Source organism: Yarrowia lipolytica, chromosome 1D (assembly GCF_001761485.1).
Source record: "Yarrowia lipolytica chromosome 1D, complete sequence".
Lineage (NCBI taxonomy): Eukaryota > Fungi > Ascomycota > Dipodascomycetes > Dipodascales > Yarrowia > Yarrowia lipolytica.
This window is the reverse complement of record NC_090773.1, coordinates 1,030,623-1,051,367: the sequence shown is the minus strand read 5'-3', so window position 1 is coordinate 1,051,367 and position 20,745 is coordinate 1,030,623. Positions and strand designations below refer to the sequence as shown.

The 20,745-nt window shown below is 49.6% G+C and overlaps 5 protein-coding genes and 1 non-coding gene across 6 annotated transcripts; 5 read left to right on the top strand and 1 right to left on the bottom strand.

Moving 5' to 3' along the window:
- Positions 1 to 1,808: 1,808 nt before the first annotated feature.
- YALI1_D10495g (uncharacterized protein) lies at positions 1,809 to 3,518 on the top strand (the record flags this gene model as incomplete). The annotated part of the gene is made up of 1 exon (XM_502563.1): positions 1,809 to 3,518. One exon carries the CDS (start codon positions 1,809 to 1,811, stop codon positions 3,516 to 3,518), a length of 1,710 nt encoding a protein of 569 aa, XP_502563.1.
- A 2,035-nt stretch (positions 3,519 to 5,553) lies between these two features.
- Positions 5,554 to 7,500, top strand: YALI1_D10458g (uncharacterized protein; the record flags this gene model as incomplete). Its single annotated transcript, XM_502562.1, has 1 exon — positions 5,554 to 7,500. The coding sequence occupies one exon, from the start codon at positions 5,554 to 5,556 to the stop codon at positions 7,498 to 7,500; it is 1,947 nt and encodes a 648-aa protein (XP_502562.1).
- Positions 7,501 to 8,130: 630 nt separating this feature from the next.
- On the top strand, positions 8,131 to 9,378 carry YALI1_D10424g (uncharacterized protein; the record flags this gene model as incomplete). Its single annotated transcript, XM_502561.3, has 3 exons — positions 8,131 to 8,141; positions 8,729 to 8,900; positions 8,953 to 9,378. The coding sequence occupies 3 exons, from the start codon at positions 8,131 to 8,133 to the stop codon at positions 9,376 to 9,378; spliced, it is 609 nt and encodes a 202-aa protein (XP_502561.1).
- A 5,279-nt stretch (positions 9,379 to 14,657) lies between these two features.
- On the top strand, positions 14,658 to 15,608 carry YALI1_D10367g (uncharacterized protein; the record flags this gene model as incomplete). Its single annotated transcript, XM_502560.3, has 1 exon — positions 14,658 to 15,608. One exon carries the CDS (start codon positions 14,658 to 14,660, stop codon positions 15,606 to 15,608), a length of 951 nt encoding a protein of 316 aa, XP_502560.3.
- A 2,847-nt stretch (positions 15,609 to 18,455) lies between these two features.
- Positions 18,456 to 19,679, bottom strand: YALI1_D10316g (uncharacterized protein; the record flags this gene model as incomplete). Its single annotated transcript, XM_502559.3, has 1 exon — positions 18,456 to 19,679. The coding sequence occupies one exon, from the start codon at positions 19,677 to 19,679 to the stop codon at positions 18,456 to 18,458; it is 1,224 nt and encodes a 407-aa protein (XP_502559.3).
- Positions 19,680 to 20,296: 617 nt separating this feature from the next.
- On the top strand, positions 20,297 to 20,381 carry YALI1_D10310r. Its single transcript has one exon. It is a non-coding gene; the product is annotated as a tRNA-Asp (tRNA).
- The last annotated feature ends 364 nt before the right edge of the window (positions 20,382 to 20,745 follow it).

The window sequence follows — 20,745 nt, the reverse complement described above, 5'->3', positions numbered from 1 at the left end:
TCTGCTGGGTGACAGTCTGAAAGATAATAGATCGAGGTCCGTCAATTATAGCCGTGCGCTCGAGATTTGGGTGTACCTGTAGATCATTCATCTCCTTCCTTCGCGTATCGTGCTCCGGCCTGGCTCTAACCCCATACTGGGACCATCAACTGATCTTGTTAAATTCAGAGCAAGTCTGTCTGTCTCATTTCCTGTTATAGCAAGGAACATGACGGGATGTTTCTCGCTTACGACAGCTGCGGCCTCCCCGCTACTCGCAACTGTCCAAAAGGCCGAGCAACGTTGGGCGCACCCATGATGTTGTCTGCAACAGAGCGGTTCCTGCATCGGCTCGCATCGTCTATGGTTGCTGTCTTGTGAAACAAAGCCATCTGGCAGACGACCTTGTCTTACTGTTGAACATGTGGAATCAATTGAGAGAAGTCTTTTCCTCATTCTTCAGTCCTTCTTGATCCCCTTCAAGCCATCTGTTACAGTCCAAACTTGAACCACACTAACCGCGACCGTAATTAGCGCGATATGTCAACTCTGTTGAGTAAACAGACCGTAGACTTAATAACGGTGTTGAAGAGTCCCCCGCTAGTCCAGTCCAAGTGTCTCGAAGTGCACACTGGAGACACAACTCAGACTCCTGGTCGCTGCTCCAGGTGGCCAGCTCGCTATTTGCTCCCTCAGCTCTGCCCCGGTAGCAATCCCATCTACCGTCACCCAAAAGAGAACGGTTGTCTCAGTGCTACGAAAGCCAAATCAGAGACCCTCAGAGGGATTTACAACAGAAGTAATAAGCAGACACTCCACTCATAAAATAGACCCAACCGATTTCGAGTAGTCCCACGAAGACAACTCCTCGAGCCATGATCCACCCGTGGCATCTCCACGGACCACCACCACACAACTATACTCGGCGTTAGCTTCTCTCATCTCCTGCCAGCCATCTCAATGTCTCATAATAGGAGTGAGGACAAGGGTATCCCCAAGTCCACAAGTGGGTTCATCGGGATCGCTGATTTGCTTATTGCCGAGTCCTTGTCACTTTGAAGTTGCTCGTCTAAATGAAACCATTCTCTCTCTCTCTCTCTCTCTCTCTCTCTCTCTCTCTCTCTCTCTCTCTCTCTTGCGCTTTTTGCACTCCTTCAGAGGTTCCCTGCTATGTTTCTTGAACTCGTACTGTACACATCTGTCATAAACGGCGTTTCTCTGTAAATACAGTTTGGAAAGTTTTTGATCAATTGCGTGTAACAAGTACTAAGGAACACACAGTGTGGGACATTGTTTTGGGACACAACACTGTATACTGTTGGTGTCGAAAAACCGAGTAAGGACATCGATGGACAACACTACACCGACATGTCGACGTGGAGTTGTTTCTCGGTAAATACCTCTAAGAGCGCTTCCTGCTACATTAATCACCACCTACCACACCTGCTCCTCGCATACATTTGGAAATATCGGCTTTTTGGCCTTGTCGCTGGTCCAAGCAACGCAAGAAAAGCCCGTCAACTCTAACTTCAATTTGACATGCACACACTGCAGCTCACATTGTAGTGCAGATTGCCGTAGCCAAATACCCCGCAGAACCAGGCTACACGAGTTTTTTTGCAGAAAAAGGCCCTAGGAGGACGTTTTTCCACCGACCCGAACATTCACTCCTGACAATCTGTACCGGTACAGACCCACATTAGCGTTCCTGACTTGTCCATAAGTCGCCCTAGCCTTCCCTGTTGCAAACTAAAGCCACCCTAATCCAGTCCCCTAAACGACCCCTAGAACCGACCTACGGCCTCGACTAAGCCGTTTTTTCCCCAGCTATGAAGTTCTCGGCTACCATTCTGACCGCCCTGGCAGCCTCGGCGGTTGCCAACTACGCCCCCATCAAGGTGGAGTGTCCAAAAGATGTCAACATCTCCCGACCAGCAGACGGCCTGAGCCACCAGGAGGCCGACTACATCAATGAACGACACAAAAAGACCTCCAAGGCGCTCAGAGAGTACCTCGGTGGGCTCGACATCAAGGCCCGAGGCAACAACACCTTCGACACGGACTCTTTTCTGAACGAAACCTCCCCCAAGCTCGCCATTGCGGCTGCCGGAGGAGGTTTCCGGGCCATGCTGGTTGGAGCAGGCGTCATTGCTGCCCTGGACAAGCGTGTGGACGAAAACAACAAGAACGGAGGCTTTCTGCAGTCCGCAGACTATCTGGCCGGTTTGTCTGGAGGAGCTTGGCTCGTGGGATCTCTGGTCCTCAACGACTGGCCTACTGTGCCTGAGATCCAGGCTGACCCCCAAATCTGGTACCTCAACAAGTCCTTGGTGGGCTCAGTCGAACCCGGATCCATGAACACCGTCGGCCTCTTCGCCAAGGTGCTTGCAGATACCACCTCCAAGCTTGCTGCCGGCTACCAGACCTCGCTGACCGACCAATGGGGACGACTGGTGTCATACCAGACCATCAACTCTTCGCACACCAAGGGCGGTCTGGATGCCACCGAGGTGACCTGGTCTGGCATCAGAAACATCTCCTCTTTCGTTGACCATGAAATGCCCTTTCCCATCATTCTGGGCACATCTCTTTTCCCCGGAACTTCTCACGATGTTGACCAGATTAAATTCAACAACTCCATCATCGAAATGACCCCCTACGAGTGGGGAACCTGGGACAAGAACATCCGGCAATTTGTCGACACCGAGTACCTGGGTACCGAGATGTCCGACGGAAAGCCCACAGGAAACTGTACCCGACGATACGATAACGCCGGCTTCCTGATGGGAACCTCCTCCTCAATTTTCAACATGGACATGAAGACTCTGGGCTTTGGCGGCTTTGAGAGCGTGCTACTGCAGGATCTCTTCTCCGCTCTGGATATTGTCAACGAGGGCTCTTTCAACGTGGCTGTTTACAACCCCAACCCTTTCTACCAACAGGTTGGCATGCAGACCAATCAGACCATCTCCAAGGCTCTGTACGTGTGTGACGGAGGTTTCGACAAGGAGACCATTCCCATTCTGCCTTTCCTTCAGCCCGAGAGAGAGGTCGATGTTGTCATTGCCATCGACCCTTCCACTGATACTGAGGAAAGCTGGCCCGATGGAGAGTCTCTTCGAGCCACCCAGAACAAGTCCGACTGGGAGTTTGGAGACGACGTGTTTCCCAAGATCCCCTCTAACGAGACCTTCATCAGCAAGAATCTGACTACCAAGCCTGTCTTCTTCGGCTGCAACACCACCAATCTCAAGACGTACAAGGACTCGGATCGATACTCTCCCGTCATTGTCTACGTGCCCATGTCTGACATCACCTACCCCTCCAACTTCTCCACCGGCAAGCTGTCCTACACCAACGAGGAACAGCAGCGAACCATCAACAACGGCTACAACATGATGACTCGAAGCAACGGAACCGAGGATTCCAACTGGGACAAGTGTCTGGGCTGTGTGACTCTGCTGCGAGAGTTCCAGCGACGGGACTCGGATGTTCCCAATGACTGTGAGCAGTGTTTCTCCGACTACTGTTACAACTAACCCTTCTCGCTCTCGTTTTCACTTTTGACAACATTTAATTTCTAATTTCACATCGCATCTGGAATGTAATTATGTATAGATTCATAACCAGTAATATACTAGTTTATATATAAGAGCAGATGTCTCGTGCTGTGTATCCATAGTGCCGCTACACGTAGTATAGTAGCAAGTCGAGAACTCAGTGAATCATTCGGGAGAGGCGGAACGGGTACCGGCTGTACGTTACCTATGCTGATGTGTCGTGTGTATCTGGTGTCAATGGCTCCCTGCTTCTTTTCTTGCCAACTATGGACTCAGTAGGTAGACTCTGTCCGTCTGTAGCGTACGCAGTTGGTTACTTAGACTTACTTCGGCTGTACCTTAATAGTTGAGAAAATTGTTAGTATGAAACGTGGCATGTATTATGCGGCTCGGTCGAGTTCTGAGTGTGGAAAACCTCACACGTGGTTCTGTTGGCGTCCAATAGTCAGAATAGCGCCTATCGTAGTCACTACGGACAGAACTCGACCAGTTCTAAGCAACATAAAATAGTTCGGTGTTTGCTAAGACAGAATTAGAGTTCCCCATTTAGTGATGTCATCTCCGATCATAACCTGTAACGGGTTTGGAAACACCGTACAAGTACAGGTACTTGGGAAGTAGCAGTGTGAGCATGCTCCTGTGATGTTGCATTGACAGCTGGTTCCTTTAGTTTCGACACCGATTGATACTCTCATATTCTCCCTTCTACAGATAGCTCACATATGTATGCTGTTTAGCAGATACAGTCATCAACTCCAATTAATAAGCACCGATAACGCAAATCACGTGACCGCCCCATACGCAATTCCACACACACCCTTCAGATCGGACCATATACCGCCCACCTTCCATCTCTAGTGATCGCACCACAATTCGCAGGCTGTTAGTCTCATTCGAAATCATCACGTGAGCTGCGTCAAAGTTGCGGTCAATAAGAGTCCGATAACTTTGATGCAACTTTACGGCAACCTTGTTGAGAGGTTATGTTTGGGCCTGATCTTTGGAGACTGTCTTCCAGGGCCATTTGGAGACAATTGCACACATATTTCCTACCCCGCTCTGTAACGTGACTTCCGCTCATGTCCGTTTTAGGCTCGTTTCATCTCCACCTGCTCCCATTGCCCTGGTAACGCCCTTGTTTGTGTAGAGCCCGCAGTAGTACAGCAAATTATACACCGGTTGCAGCAGGGTGCACGGAACCTGGTGGAACTTTGGGGGGGCGGAAAAAGGAGAGCAAACGGTCCAATTGGCCCGTGTCTGTGCTGACTGAGCAGTCACGGACAACCGGAACCGCGCTTGCCATGTGGGGAAATTTTCGAGCCGCTAGGATGTCTCATGGGCTCAATTTTAATGGAATTTAACACTGTGCCGCAAGCCAGATGGGCCAACCTTCGAAATGATTCCACGATGATATGCAGCTTTGCCCAGTTACGAAAGTCTAACTTGTGGAACCATGAGGAAGGATCATGGGTGTGGAGTCCATTGTGGACGTGGAGGGATAGTAAGCGACAAATTGAGAGCTCCAGGCTACTCCCCAGCGTCCAGGGGCCATATTGACACCTTTAAACCCCCGGTCAATAGGGTTCGAAGCCGTTTTATGAACACACTAACCTCAATGACGTTAGCTCGGTCTGCCCATCTCCGTGCGAAATTCTGTTTTTAGACCGCATTGGCCAGAGAAACTGGGGGACTGAAAGTTGAACGACAAGAGGTCAAGGAGTTGATACGGGCGACACTCGTGATAAAGTGGACCCGGCAGAGCGGAACCAGGTCTTAAAAACACACCCTTCTGTACCACAAGACCCTCAAAACTCGTCGCTCCAGCTGTACCTCCCGTACTACACACACTGCTTAAACTTCCCTTGTTCTCATGTGCACCTTCGGGATGGTTCTACAGTATTCTACCGATTAAGGCATTAGAGCATGTGTGGAGGGACGAAAAAAAAAGATATGCAATATATATAGGGGCCGACCCTCCAGAAAGATTCTCTCCACAAAAACTAACTGAAACACAATGTCCAAAGCAGTAGGAATTGATCTTGGAACCACATACTCTTGTGTGGCCCACTTCGCCAACGACCGGGTCGAGATTATCGCCAACGACCAGGGTAACCGAACCACCCCCTCTTTCGTTGCCTTCACTGACACTGAGCGACTCATTGGTGATGCTGCCAAGAACCAGGCTGCCATGAACCCCGTCAACACCGTCTTCGACGCCAAGCGACTCATTGGACGAAAGTTCACCGACGAGGAGGTCCAGACTGATGCCAAGCACTTCCCCTTCAAGATTGTCGACAAGGCCGGCAAGCCCAACATTGAGGTCGAGTTCAAGGGTGAGACCAAGGTCTTCACCCCCGAGGAGATCTCCTCCATGATCCTCACCAAGATGAAGGAGACCGCTGAGGGCTACCTCGGTGGAAAGGTCACCGACGCTGTCATCACCGTCCCTGCCTACTTCAACGACTCCCAGCGACAGGCCACCAAGGACGCTGGTCTGATTGCCGGACTTAACGTCCAGCGAATCATCAACGAGCCTACCGCCGCTGCCATTGCCTACGGTCTTGACAAGAAGGAGGAGGGTGAGCGAAACGTTCTCATCTTCGATCTTGGTGGAGGAACCTTCGATGTCTCCCTCCTCTCTATCGAGGATGGTATCTTCGAGGTCAAGGCCACCGCTGGTGACACCCATCTTGGTGGTGAGGATTTCGATAACCGACTCGTCAACCACTTCGTCCAGGAGTTCAAGCGAAAGCAGAAGAAGGACATCTCCACCAACCAGCGAGCTCTGCGACGACTGCGAACCGCTTGTGAGCGAGCTAAGCGAACTCTGTCTTCTTCCGCCCAGACCTCCATCGAGATCGACTCTCTCTACGAGGGTATTGACTTCTACACCTCCATTACTCGAGCCCGATTCGAGGAGCTGTGTCAGGATCTCTTCCGAGGAACTCTCGAGCCCGTCGAGAAGGTCCTCCGAGACGCCAAGATGGACAAGTCTTCCGTCAACGAGATTGTCCTTGTCGGAGGTTCCACCCGAATCCCTAAGGTCCAGAAGCTTGTTTCTGACTACTTCAACGGCAAGGAGCCCAACCGATCCATCAACCCCGATGAGGCTGTTGCTTACGGAGCTGCTGTCCAGGCTGCTATCCTGTCTGGTGACACCTCTTCCAAGACCCAGGATCTGCTCCTGCTTGATGTTGCTCCCCTCTCTCTCGGTATCGAGACTGCCGGTGGTGTCATGACCAAGCTCATCCCCCGAAACTCCACCATCCCCACCAAGAAGTCCGAGACCTTCTCCACCTACGCTGACAACCAGCCCGGTGTGCTGATCCAGGTCTTTGAGGGTGAGCGAGCCCAGACCAAGGATAACAACATTCTCGGCAAGTTCGAGCTGACCGGTATTCCCCCTGCTCCCCGAGGTGTCCCCCAGATTGAGGTCACCTTCGACGTTGATGCCAACGGTATCCTGAACGTTTCCGCTGTCGAGAAGGGCACCGGAAAGACCCAGCAGATCACCATCACCAACGACAAGGGCCGACTTTCCAAGGAGGACATTGAGCGAATGGTCTCCGAGGCCGAGAAGTACAAGGACGAGGACGAGAAGGAGGCTGCTCGAATCGCCGCCAAGAACGGTCTCGAGTCCTACGCCTACTCTCTCAAGAACACTCTCTCCGAGGAGAAGTTCAAGGAGAAGGTCGACGAGGCTGACCGAGAGAAGCTCGAGAAGGCCATCAACGAGACCATTGAGTTCCTTGACTCCACTCAGTCCGGTGCCACCGAGGAGTACTCCGACAAGCAGAAGGAGCTCGAGGGTGTTGCTAACCCCATTCTCATGAAGTTCTACGGAGCTGAGGGTGGAGCTCCCGGCGGAATGCCCGGTGGAGCCCCTGGTGGATTCCCCGGCGCCGGTGAGGGTGCTGCCCCTGGTGGCGGCGAGGGCCCCACCGTTGAGGAGGTTGACTAATCTTCTTGTGCATGAGTGATGTAAATATTTAATGATAGAATGAATTAGTGATACTTATACGATACTTGTACGACACTTGGATGTATGCACATGTCGTCTTGTAGAGAGTGCTAATACAAATGCCACCCATATCGTCGGCATATCGTGTGGCAGCGTGTCGTGTGTGGCATTTCTAACTCTATCAAACGGCCACGTGGAGCGTCCTGTCTCATCATGTGTTATGTGTTCGGTGCCATGTGGCATTACTAATGAGCTTGGCATACATACAACTGAGTGCCTACATCGGTCTGTGATTAGTATCTTATGCTTATTAATACCCAAATATATCCTCGTGGTGACATACACAATGTAGCAACTCCGTTCCCTCCGGCGATCAATCCTATATATATCTCACTATCTCTGTGCAAAAAGAATGCTTATCTGACTTCCCATTTTTGCCAGTGTGGATTTTAAAAGTGTAGAGTTAGTTGGCTGGTCTCTTGTGGTACTGGGACATTAGGGTTAGGGTACCATACCCCAACAGGAAAGACCCAGGTGTTGGTGTGGTGTCGCCTCCTTAATATCACAAACACACACACATAAAGTCCGTTCCAACACTTCATCAGTTCAACTTCGATACAAGCAAATACGATGAATACCGAGTGGTGAGTTTTCTGGCAAGGCTGGGACAGCTTTGAATGACAAGCACGGATGCGGGTGCGACAAACAGCTCTATTTATACCCCACGACTTGCGGCTTGTGGCTTTGTTTATTTATCTTGTGCTGTTTACCGCGCAACCGGAGTTACGTGTTTTGTGAAGGCATGGTTGGGCAACGCAGCTGATAAGTGCCAGCGAGGAGCGACTGGAGAGGCCTATTTTTGTATGTTGGTGGACAGTGTGATGTTGTGGTTGCTGTTCCGAAGTTGAAACAAGTACTAACCATTAGAGTAGAAAAAAGGACCTGCGACATGTTGGGTTGTGTGGTGGGGTGGAATCACACATTGAGACGACAACCACTCGGATGTGATTTGGAAGACACCAGCAATGTTGATGGATGGCAACGATATCTGATTTTTTGAACGATACCTTCTTGTGGCTCACGTGGCAGGGTGTTTACTGTAATGACACTGGTGGCGTTGAGATAGAAGGAGGAATGCTTTTCTGGATGGATCATGTCATATGATTGCCGATGGAGCGCGACAAAAAGCCAATGATATCACCTCCCCATTTTGCAATACTAACTACAGATACGACTACCTCTTCAAGCTGCTTCTCATTGGAGATTCTGGTGTTGGCAAGTCTTGTCTTCTGCTTCGATTCGCCGACGATACCTACACTGACTCTTACATTTCCACTATCGGTGTTGATTTTAAGATCAGAACTTTAGAGCTGGAAGGAAAGACCGTCAAGCTGCAGATTGTGAGTATATCTACTTTCGATAATGTGACCAAGAGACCGAATACTAACCCAGTGGGATACTGCCGGACAGGAGCGTTTCCGAACCATCACTTCTTCATACTACCGAGGAGCCCACGGTATCATTGTCGTCTACGATGTGACTGACCAGGACACATTCAACAACGTCAAGACTTGGTTCCACGAGATTGACCGATACGCCACCGAGGGCGTCAACAAGCTGCTTGTGGGTAACAAGTCCGATATCACCGACAAGAAGGTCGTAGAGTACACTGTGGCCAAGGAGTTTGCCGACTCTCTGGGCATCCCTTTCCTGGAGACCTCGGCTAAGAACGCCACCAACGTTGAGCAGGCATTTTTGACCATGGCACGTCAGATCAAGGAGCGAATGGGCGGAGCTGCCGAGAACACCGCCGCCAAGGCCAATGTCAACCTCCGAGGCCAGAATGTCTCTCAAGGTTCCAGCAGCTCTTGCTGTTAACTAGTCAATTAATGGGTTGAAATGTAGTAAATGGACTGAATGTGATGATACTTGTTAGGATGTGGAAAGTAGCGGTTGAGAGCAGTATTGTAGCGCACTCGTTCGTCTGTCAGATAGTGGAGGTCTGAGAACGAACGGTAAGGGGGTTGAAGGGGAATATGTTCAGTAACTTCAACATATCACAACTGTTGTGGGCATGTAGTAAGACCTTTACAACACGGCTAAGAGTGTATGAAACATGGTGTGAGGATAAAAATGGTTGGCTGTAGATTCAGCAACCATGTTGCAGATCGAAATTCAAGTTGACGATGTTCATTCGGGTTTCCTGCTTGAAAACTGGTTTCCGGCGAATGTGGGGGAAGGTGACAGAAAAAGACTCCGATAGTTACTACGGAGACGCTGGAGTGTCATACGACTGCCATGGTTCATTAAAAAGGTAATACCAACTGCTATTAGTGACCAGAAAGACATTCATGAGAAGTACCGGACATGTGCGAATACAAGTACTTACAGTATGTTCATATAGGTGGAGTTGGGAAGGATCACGGCTGAGACTAAGCAAGAGCAGAATAGCGGACCACGCGGTTTACTATTTGGTTTTTGACCCATTGCTGAAGACTTTGAACAGCTACAAGTACAAGTAATGTGGCTTCTTCCAGTGCTCCTTGGTTCGGGTAGTGTCAGGACGGACTTCATGTGGGGCGTGATCATCTGACTCTTCAAGAAGCTATAGACAGCTGTATATAGATCAGAGCAGTTCTCCAATTCGGTTGCCTGTTACTTCTTCAAAAGCGTCTAAACGAATTACAACTTGAGGTGCACCCTACTGGGCGAGTTATGAATGTACACTGAAGTGGGTGCAACGGACGGGTAGATGTGAGGTCACGTGAGATACTTGTAGATCGGCATCATAAGACCAAAGCCAGGGTGGCATCAGGTGAAGCTCGAGTACTCGTAGATCCCAGGTTGGTGCTCTAGAACAATGACTCTTAAAGCTACTGTACAAGTAGCTACTACCTAAAGTGAACCCCACGGAACAGAACTATTAACGCAGTCTACTGCCCTTGTCTTTCAATCTGTGCTTCTCAGGTTTTAGTTCGGTTCTTGAGCGTCTCGGTTGATCCGTAACTTACAGTCCGAGTGCAACAGTTTTTCTTTTTTTTTGTTCAGAGCGGCCGGTCTGTCTCGAGCCAAGCGATATCGCACCTCTATGTCTACGCCTTTGATGGCTATGCGTCGGTTTCGTCGTATATCTAAAGTAACAGCCATTATGATTATGCGGGTAAATCTGATAACGATGGTTATTGGCTGTACTTGCGCTTGTAGTCGATCGAAAATGGACCGATAATTTCGAAACACTCCCCCCCCCCCCCCCCCCCAAGACTTGTTTTGATTGGTCCTACGGTCAGTAGCTAATTAGTGTATGCTGAGGTGATCACTGCAAGCGGTTTAGCAGCCAAAAGCGGCATTTTTCTCGGCTAAATTGGACTGTGGAGCTGACAAGTTGCTTCCATTGAAGGCGTATACATGGCCGTACACATGGATATTCGCTCTATCCGTTCTTTTTGCTTGTTTGTCTGCTTCTCTGTGTTCCACCTTGTTCCGCCGCTCTATGGATGGAGATTCTCTTTGTTGAACAAGACACGCTGATAGGCTGCATACGAGAGCCAATATGACGGCTAAACTCCAGAAAGTTAGAGGAAAAAAAAAGAGTGAAAAAGAAAAAGACCACAAGAGCGCCGGTGCACAAGTAAACAAGTACACCGTGGCACGACTGTTGACAGACTACTCGTAGGCACTGGTAGTCTGTTAACCCACCACCACGTTGCACGCCATCACCTCCACGTTTCGTCGTTAGCTCCACACTAACGGCCTATCGGAATAGATAACCGTATGTCACCGCACCTGTCCACATGTGCGCACGCATGAGCCTACCGTATGTACCGTCCGTGTCTTTGGACGTTTAGGGCGGCTTTGTCGGCGGTGGGTGGTACTAAGCGCACTTTGAACTCTCGTACGATCCGTGGATACGATCCGAGTGCCGTTTCCTATGACCGTTTCTTAATCTCAGACGGCCCGGATAAGGTCGGTGGAAGATCGACAGAGGAGTCAGGCACACATGTATGTACGAGTGCACATACTGGGAATTGTCTGTGGAGTATCTGGGTTGTACAAGTACTCGTATTTGTATCATGGTGGACACAAGCAGTCACCTGTTTTGTCAAGATAACCTCACAGAAGCAACCTGGGCGATATCAGTCCTTGTATGAACGCCTGACGTAATGCTGCTGTGACGTACAAAATCCATTTCAGTGGATCGAATGCACCATGAATCTTATGCGGAGTGTGGTCGGACTGTCAAAGTGGGTCTGGAGCATGGTGAAAGTACGGTACTCGTACGGGTGGTTGTGTACAAGTACCGTGTGTTCTGGGCTTAGTAGTGGATGAGGCACGAGAAAGGTGGTCTATGGATCTCTTCAAAGATTACACTTGCGCGCATTTGTCATAATTTTATGTTACGTGATGATGATACACATACGCACAAGGATGGAACAAGCGAGCGTGACAGAAGACAAGCAAAGGTCATATCCGAGGCCTGGAATGCGAGGCAGAGGTCCAGGAGGGCAGATTCCAAGCCTTCAGAATTATCATTCCTTGCTCTCACAGACAATCGACGCTGAAAGGACCCCATGCAGACTTCAGGAGACACGATGAAACGAGGTACCCGTTGCTGGTTACCCCTGAATGTGTTATAATAAAAGCATGAGACAGATGGGAATGTGTGGAATAGTTTCAGAGGTGCAGAAGAGTCGTGGTGGATCCTCAGGGGGCTGCGGGCCGTCGCACGCCTTCGAAATATCCGGCCAAGACACATCTGTCTCTTGGTCCGCTTGCATCACCAGAATTCTCGTTTTTCATGCCCTCCTGATCCCGTGCGTTTCAAGGTTCCTCCACAGACGTCTTTGAGCTTCGGTTCGAGACTAGTGAGTAGCTAATCGTTAGTCTGACCGTCATCCGTCGCCCCGAATATTTCCCTTTATCCCGTTTGTCACACTTATTCAGCCTGTAGCTAACGTACAATATATGTCTGCTTTTTTGCTCGATCTACACTTGCCCAGTCTAGACCGAGAATACCTGTTTGGATAATGCGGGGAGCGGGGTGTGGTGCTATATCGTACATACTATTACAAGGTGGACCAGTATAGTATATTCTGCACTGGGCTCTTGTCTGTTTAGTGCAGTCTATGACGAATGGGGGGCTGAACAAACCGTGAGGATCAACAGGGCACCCCAGATGGTGGCAGTACCACGACCCAGAGATCTTTTAGTCTCGTTTATGATCGTCAAATGAATGGTCGACATTGGAACTTTCGCAGACAGCCATGGGAAATTTGACAACCTCTAATTGTCTAGAAAACGCTCGATTTTTATCTTCCTTAGACAGGCATTGGATCGACATACGGCCCCACGTCCGCCGCTGTCTACTTGTACGGCTCTAAAGTTCACGATTTGGTTTTGAAACTGACGAATTCCTGAATCAATGGAAAACAATACAAATACACTGTACGAGTACTACGTCCACGGTGGCATCTGTTCTCCGAATCGGTGTTTCTTCTGTAGCCCTGCTTTATGGGCTAGCTTAGCCTGTACTCAACAATGCCTAGTCTGGCTCACCATCAAGTCGACAGTAACCTTGTGTTAAGTCCGGAAAAGAAGAATACAGGGCATGGTGCTATTGTATCGCGGGCGGTACTCATAGATGTCATTGCCTTTTCGAGGAGCTTGCCAAGCGGGAGAGGTGGAATTGAGCGCCCGCTCTCGTTCTACTAACAAGGACCATCTGCAGCTCCCAGTTGAGACATTGAGACATTTGCCCTCAGATTTAGGGGTTAGTGGAAAACTAACGAGTGTTCGGGGCCAGACTAACACCATAAATTGGGTGGTTTGGAAGAGCTCCAAGGACATTAATACGAACTAACCAGTCAACTGCGACACTAACACCAGCCTGGTACACTCGTACAGCGTTTAGAAATGCCTTGCGCCAACTCTGGTGGATGTTCAGGGCCTGAGACAATGAACAGTGTATTTCTGAGCACTGACGGAATCCGGAGATACCAAGCGTCGTAACAGAGGCCGCAAGGCTGTATCATAACTGTAACCCGCGACTATAGGAGCTGTTTGAGCAGCACAAGCCGGTATGGACAGTTGTACAAGTATGTTTTATGGGTAGGCCTTGTGGAGACAATGCACAGTTTCAGGGGTACACCAATGGGTTCTCAAGTAGACAGTGCTCAATGTTACCTACCTGCTGGAGACACGCACGGTGGTTCGTGATGAAACACCGGAATTCCAAAGAAGCAATTATACTCCCACTTGGCGAGAAAGTGGAGTGGAGCAGCTGGTCACGCCCAAGACGTGCGAGGGATACACTGTACAAGATGGGCTGCATGTAATTTACATGTTCTTTGAAGGCTGCCTTTTGGTGTCTCCAATATATCCGATTTTCTTGCGAGACACCGCTGTAGACACCCTTGTCGTGCCAATCACCTCGGCTTCACTCGATTAGTACATGTGGACTGTAAGGCAAGCGATTTTCTGGCGATCTCGCCGATCCGTAGTTGCCTGTCGTGGCCGAGGTGAGCCTCTGGCACCTGTACAGCCAGGCTGTCTAGGCCAATAAGGTTCACAAAACAAATGCAAGCATGTGCATTGAACTGTATTGAACTCCAACTCTAACTATGGCTGACTAGCTCAGACCCGAAGTGGTAATGAGCAGAGTTGGAAGGGCTGCAACACATAGTGTACGTGTTTTGTCTCAGACAAGGGAAGGCCAAAAACGACGTGAACCTCCCTTCGCAGAGCCGCTACGAAGCCGGCAATGTACACGCCATCAGGCACAGATTGAGACACGCGTAAGGCACTGGTCAAAATCCAACTAACATTCTTTAGTCTCCTGCGTTTGTGTAAAACCCGTCGCAGCGGTCTAACATACATGCTCTGACACTCCACCCCTACTAAACCTAGCGGTCACAAACTCTAACTCAAATGACCGAGTACACACAAGCACAGAGCGTCATGGTGATATATAAGGCTAGTGTCTTCCTCCCAAGGCAGCTCTCAACTTCCAACCCTCACGGTCTCTACATTCCTTCCTTCAATTCTTGAGCAACAAGACTGGTTCTTGCCTCACACTTTCCTTTCCTAAACACCAACCCCACCGACCCCAGACCACCCGACGTGACTTCTCTCCTTGATACCATCTATCCACGACCTTTACGATGAAGTTCTCCACCGCCCTCCTTACCTCTCTGGCCGCCTTTGCCGCTGCCGCCCCCATCGACTGCGACGACAACAAGCTCGTTGCCCGTGACGTTGTCACCGTCTTTGCCCACGAGACCACCTACGTGTACGCTAACCAGGACGCCGCCCCCGCTCCTGCCGCCACTCCTTCTCCTGAGGTCAAGGCCCAGGCCGCCGACAACAACGCCGGAAACGTTGTCTACCAGTACGTTTACGTTACTGTTGACCAGAACGGAAACCTGATCCAGAACACCGCCGTCGAGACCAAGCCTGCCGCTGCCGCCCCCACCCAGGAGGCCCCAAAGCAGGGGGGCACCCAAGCAGGGAGGCCCCCAAGCAGGAAGGCCCCCAAGCAGGAGGCCCCCAAGCAGGAGCCCCCAAGTCTTCTGAGGCCCCTCTTTCAAGGGCCGAGGCCGGTGAGTCGGCCAAGGTCCCAGACCCCGCCTCCTAAGCCCTCCCCCCGCCCCAAGCCCTCTCCTTCCCCCCAGGCTGAGGCTCCCGCTTCCAAGTCCTCCAACCTTGACTCTTGGTCCCAGTCCATCCTCGACACCCAGAACGCTAAGCGAGCTGAGCACGGTGTCGGTGCCTTCGCCTGGAACGAGACTCTCGCCAACTTTGCCTCTGATTACCTTGAGAAGGCTCAGTGCAACTTTGCGCACTCTGGTGGCCCCTACGGTGAGAACCTCGCCATGGGCTACCCCTCCGCCCAGGCCGCCGTCAACGGCTGGTACGACGAGGTCAAGGACTACAACTTTGCCCAGGGTGACTTCTCCATGGCCACTGGCCACTTCACCCAGATGGTGTGGAAGGGCTCTAACCAGCTTGGTTGCGCCAAGAAGGAGTGTGGCGGAAACGGTGCTTACGTTGTTTGCGAGTACTACCCTCGAGGCAACATCATCGGTGCCTTCCAGCAGAACGTTCTCAACTAAGTATCTTTACTTTAGTTGATTACACCACTCCTTGTTGATTATACTTACTGTTCGCATTATTATCTCTCAGTCGCTGGCGACGTAGATTAATTATTTGATACTTCCACACCCCCCCCTTTTTGAACTTGTGTCTGTTATTTGTCTGTATTGGTTTTTTTTGCCTTAGTTACAGGTTTTTTTTTTACCCACTGCTTTGATGGTGGGCGTTCATTCCATTCTCAACTCAATCGCGAGACGGGAAGAAGGCGCGCCGATCATGGTGGGAATACAGATGAATATACTTTTTTTTGGATAAGAATGTGTGTGTCTTTTTGTAGCTTTGGGTGTCAACTGTGATTTGGCTGTAGCCCTGCAAAAAGTAAATAACTGTAGAGGTAAATAAATACAAGTACAAGCACTACAATAGTGACAGTGTGTTTGTGTCTCCATTGTTATTTATAAGAGACAACATATCGCTTGCCCACTCCACCAGTTGCGGCCTTTGTTTTGGGGCTCTGGGGTAACACAAGGTTGAGTAGTTACGAAGAGCTTCTGGAACAGGGGTATTGATGGACCGGTTAGTGCATTTCATCCGTCAGGGCCGTTGTCAGGGGAGAGAGATATTCGAAACTCCGCCTGTCAAGTGTCATTGGAGGAGAGTCGAATTATTGTCACTAGGACGGCTTCCACGCGCCATTGATGTCTCCTATTATTACTCGATGTGTTTGTTGTGTGGGTCTCAGGTTGCCTCAAATTATCTCCTCTGACAAGGCTTGGAGGTCCGTCCCAATTAGGCTTCAATCTTTTATTATGTGGCCCGAATCGATGCAACTTTAACGCGTCAAGGAATGCAGACTCGCAACCTTAATAGTCTAAACCGTTCGGATTCGTCTGACCATCACCAGCCCATCGCTGTTTGGAGGCAAGCTGATGAACGCCCTACACACGACCGATCGCAAACCATAGTTACACTGCAATATATACGCTCCCGTAGTTTGCTATGCTCCAAGCTGCTACACCTCCACGATTGCACCGCCCCATACGTCTGCCGCTTGCGCCCAGCTTCCTGTGTTTACTTTTCCAGTGGCAGTGCCCAGACTCTCCCATACAAATAATAGAGACACCGACCAGACGCAACCTCCACTGGTGCACTGAGACATTTACAATGTACTTGTACTTGTACTTGTGCTTGTGAATCTAATCTGTCACTGGATAAGTAGCATTAAATATACCAACGAGACGATTTGTATACCTCCAAAATGTACGGGACACTAAAAGTTCGACTAACCACGCCGAGAGCCGGTTTGTGTGTTCTTTGATGCGACTGTTACTGGCACTACTGCATTTGGGGTAGTTAGAATGTTTAAGTAAACAGTCTAGTAAACAGTTGACTGTGCCAAGTGACAGGTGACAGACAAGGTTCGGTGAGAAGGGACCCTTTCGGGATGTAACCAAACAGTCGATGGGGGGAAGCGCATCAACAAGACAAACCGGACCTTGTTCTGGTAGATCAACGGCAGCAGTGTATACGCTGTACTCGTACGGAGGTAGACTCCATTATACATGGTGATCAGTTGGAGACATTGTCCTTTTGTCCCTGCTTGTTTTACTTCTTTGCTTTAACATGGGTTCCATCAAGATTCCACTTCCGCTTGCAACATCTCTCTGGCATCCTTGTTAAATTGTATAATATAGCTCACTTCACTGACCAGGGCTTGTACACGTGCCCGGTTACACACACTAAAACGCGTCTCGTGCTCTACTTTTTCACTGTTATACAGTCTCCATGCGAGCTGCCTTCCTCTCCATTGTCACGCGTTGTTGTCATGCAGGAGTGCAGGATGCGCAACGTCCCAATATTACCTCCATTGTGGCACGCACCATAATGACGTAAGGGACAAAATATTCCAAATCCAACTGTAACGGCTCCCACCCTGAAACAAATACCTCCCCGACTCCTGGATAACTCGCATGGCTCGTTTCAGATGTACAGACACAGAAAAAGATCGAATCGATATGTCTCCTCGAAAGAAGGGATTTTTTTTTCATCTCCCGAACGTCGTGCGCGCTTTGTGCACGCAGGAGCATGAGTTCGCGTAGAAAGAGCCGCACATTGTGTTAAGCAGCTCAGTTGCTTCAATGATCTACAATGAGAGTCCACAAACCCTGCAGCATCAGCCGAAGATCACCAGGAGACCGAACGGCAGGCATTTCTTGCGTCTACAGAAGAAAAGGACCCGAGGCAGGGTCCATGGATCATCACAAAAGTCCGTCGACACGAGCCGTTCCGGAGAATGTACAAACGAGGACGGACGCAAGACCCCGAGGCTCACGCCATTGAGACGTATAGAACACGCCATTGGGACATGAATAATGTGCCATTGGACACATGGGGACATTTGGAGCAAAAACAGACCCATATATGGAGCGTCTGAGCCGAAATGGTCGGCTCTTAGCGACCGGGGCCGACGAATGGAATGTTCACGGTCAATACACGGCATCAAACGGCTTGGAACCTTTACATGGTCTTCTTCAATGAAAAATATCTACAATAGATCTGGCGTATCGCGTATCAGCATTGTGCTGTCTTCAGTATTTCGAAAGGTGATATCATCTCGAGAGTTTCACCCTCCATTTAATCTCTTATTCGGCCGTATGCTTCCTTAATGATCTCTTCAACGCTCAGATCACTATGATCGGCAACATTGTACCGAATCGTATAAACGAGACAGTACTTGTAGATGCTCATAAAGTCATAATGTATTGTACATTGTTAATGTATATTAATGTTCAGTGAGGTACAGGTGAAAGTCAGCTCACGACTTGACAAAGTCACTTGTGCGTAAATAGCATGGCATGTAATGCCTCTTACAATCTCTCAACAGGCCCCTCGAAATCAGCCTCATCAATGTCACTGTCCTCATTCCAGTCGTACTCGCCCTCATCGTCTGAGCTCATGAATTCCTTGGCGATATCATTGAACAACCGGTGCCCCTTGATGAGCAGCTCGTCAGTTCCGTTTTGAATTGACTGCTTAAGCTGCTGTGACGAATGCTTGAGCTTGAGAGAAGGCTGCTGTTGCTGGAACGCTCTCTGGGCCCGGAACATTAGACTCTTCTTCTTGGCTATGGAGAGCCTTGGCGATGGTGACGAAGTCATTTCAGCAGTAGCTTCCTTGACCTCTGAATATGGCGACAGTGCACTAGGCAGCATCGATTGACGTCTGCTCTCACGTCTGGGGGATCCCTTATACTCTTTAATGGGCAGATCATTGTCATCGGCATTGCCCATACCAATACTCTCTCTGACTGATCTGAAAGTGGACGATCTCTTCAGCTGACCAAAGAGACCGTTTTCGGGCTCGGCTCTTGGGGTACCACCTCTCTGAGGACTTTTGTTGGGGTCACTTGCGCTCTCAGAGGTGCCGACTGTGCGTCTGGTGACCATGGCGCTGTATTTGTCACTGAGGATGGAGATTTCTCGTTCAGCCAGTGCGAGTTCGGTCTTCAGATCGAGTACCTTCCTCTGCTTGGCAGCAATGGCTTTGAGAATGTCGTCCTCAGTGACATTGGGGTCCGAGGTGAAACTGGACACGTCGGATCGAACTGATGCTGTCGACGAGCCTCCTCGTCCATTTGAGCTGCCAGACCCGCTGGTGTCTCGGTCAGACATGCTGTCGATGCGCTGCAGCTTGGCCAGATTGTCAAACTGCCGGTTGAGATCGCGGTTCATTTCCACGAGCATTAGCTTGGCGAGACCCGTGCTCTGGCTGATCACACGGGCTTTGTGATGGCTTCCGTTGGCTCCTGGGCTACCTAGAGCGCCGTACTTGTGCACTCGGGCATCTGGAGAGGTGCCGGATGGCACAACTAACCCCGAACTTCGCCGTCGAGGCTCAGACTTGATTTTTGACAACTGCCGGCGATGACTGTACCGTCGAGGGGTCTTTGGAGAGTCTGTCATGTCGTGTTGGTCCAGTGTAAACGCCGTGCGTAGATGTCTGCTGTGCGACGATATGGTGGTGATAGGCTTTGGAACCTGTCGTCTAAAGCATGTTTGTGACCCAAAGCGGTAATACCCAAATATTGGCATCTGGAACAGAGAGAAGATAATGAGCGACGATACAAGGCGCCTGCGGGATCGCACGACTAAAAATAAATAAATAGGAGGGAGACGGCGTCCCAAACCAAAGTCACGTGACTAGGTCTGTTCATAAAGGCCCACTGGGGACCGTGTTTGGCACATCCTTTATCTTCCCTAAACCACAACACATTTATAACTCTATGGAGCAGCCAAGCTTCCAGACCTTCAGAACAAAGTGATTCATGCGAAGACCTCAAATAATATGATATGAGTGGTGAATAAGACTAAGCAAAGGGTATGAGAGTGGTGAAATGAATCGTTGGTGAGCGAAATTACTGTAGCGCACTTCCCAGTGCTTTTTAACACTACAGTACATACAAGTAGTCTTCACGATTCTAGACCAGATCAAATCAGACCTTTAACGAAAAGTGAAATTTAAGAGCCCCATAAAATCGCCTGGAGAGAAGATGGAGATAAGGAGAGTAAATAAAGAGGTACATTAAGGCTGAAATAATTATATATCCTGTATTATCACTCTCAAAATGTCCACAGGGTCGAGAAATCACGAAAACTTTAAAACAGCAGTCTTCGCATGCAGGCACATCTACAAGGCCGTCTCTCACCAATCCGCAATAGTTTAGTGGCTAGAATTTCCGCCTGTCAGGTATTACCAGCACGCGGGGGACCGGAGTTCAATTCTCCGTTGCGGAGTTTCTTTTTGGATCTGCTTCTTTCAGACTAGTACCTACAATTCTTGCCATTCCACTCCTATGCAGCATTGTATGTATTAATAAGTAGTATGCATTAGTCAGCTTAATTTGAGGCTGAGACAGATTTTCTTTATTCGACGGTAATGCACGTGGAATACTAGCTGAGCAGATTGATAGAGAACGGCGATGTCTTTCACGTCTGATTTTGTTTTTCACTCACTTATTTCGAGTACAGTACGAGTACTCTCAATTGTGTCATGTTAGATAATGCAGATGAAATAGTCTTGCATACAAAGACAGTCATAACTGCAACACATGGGCCATTTATAAGCCGAAAACTAGCCTTGGCAATCTGAGACAATAAT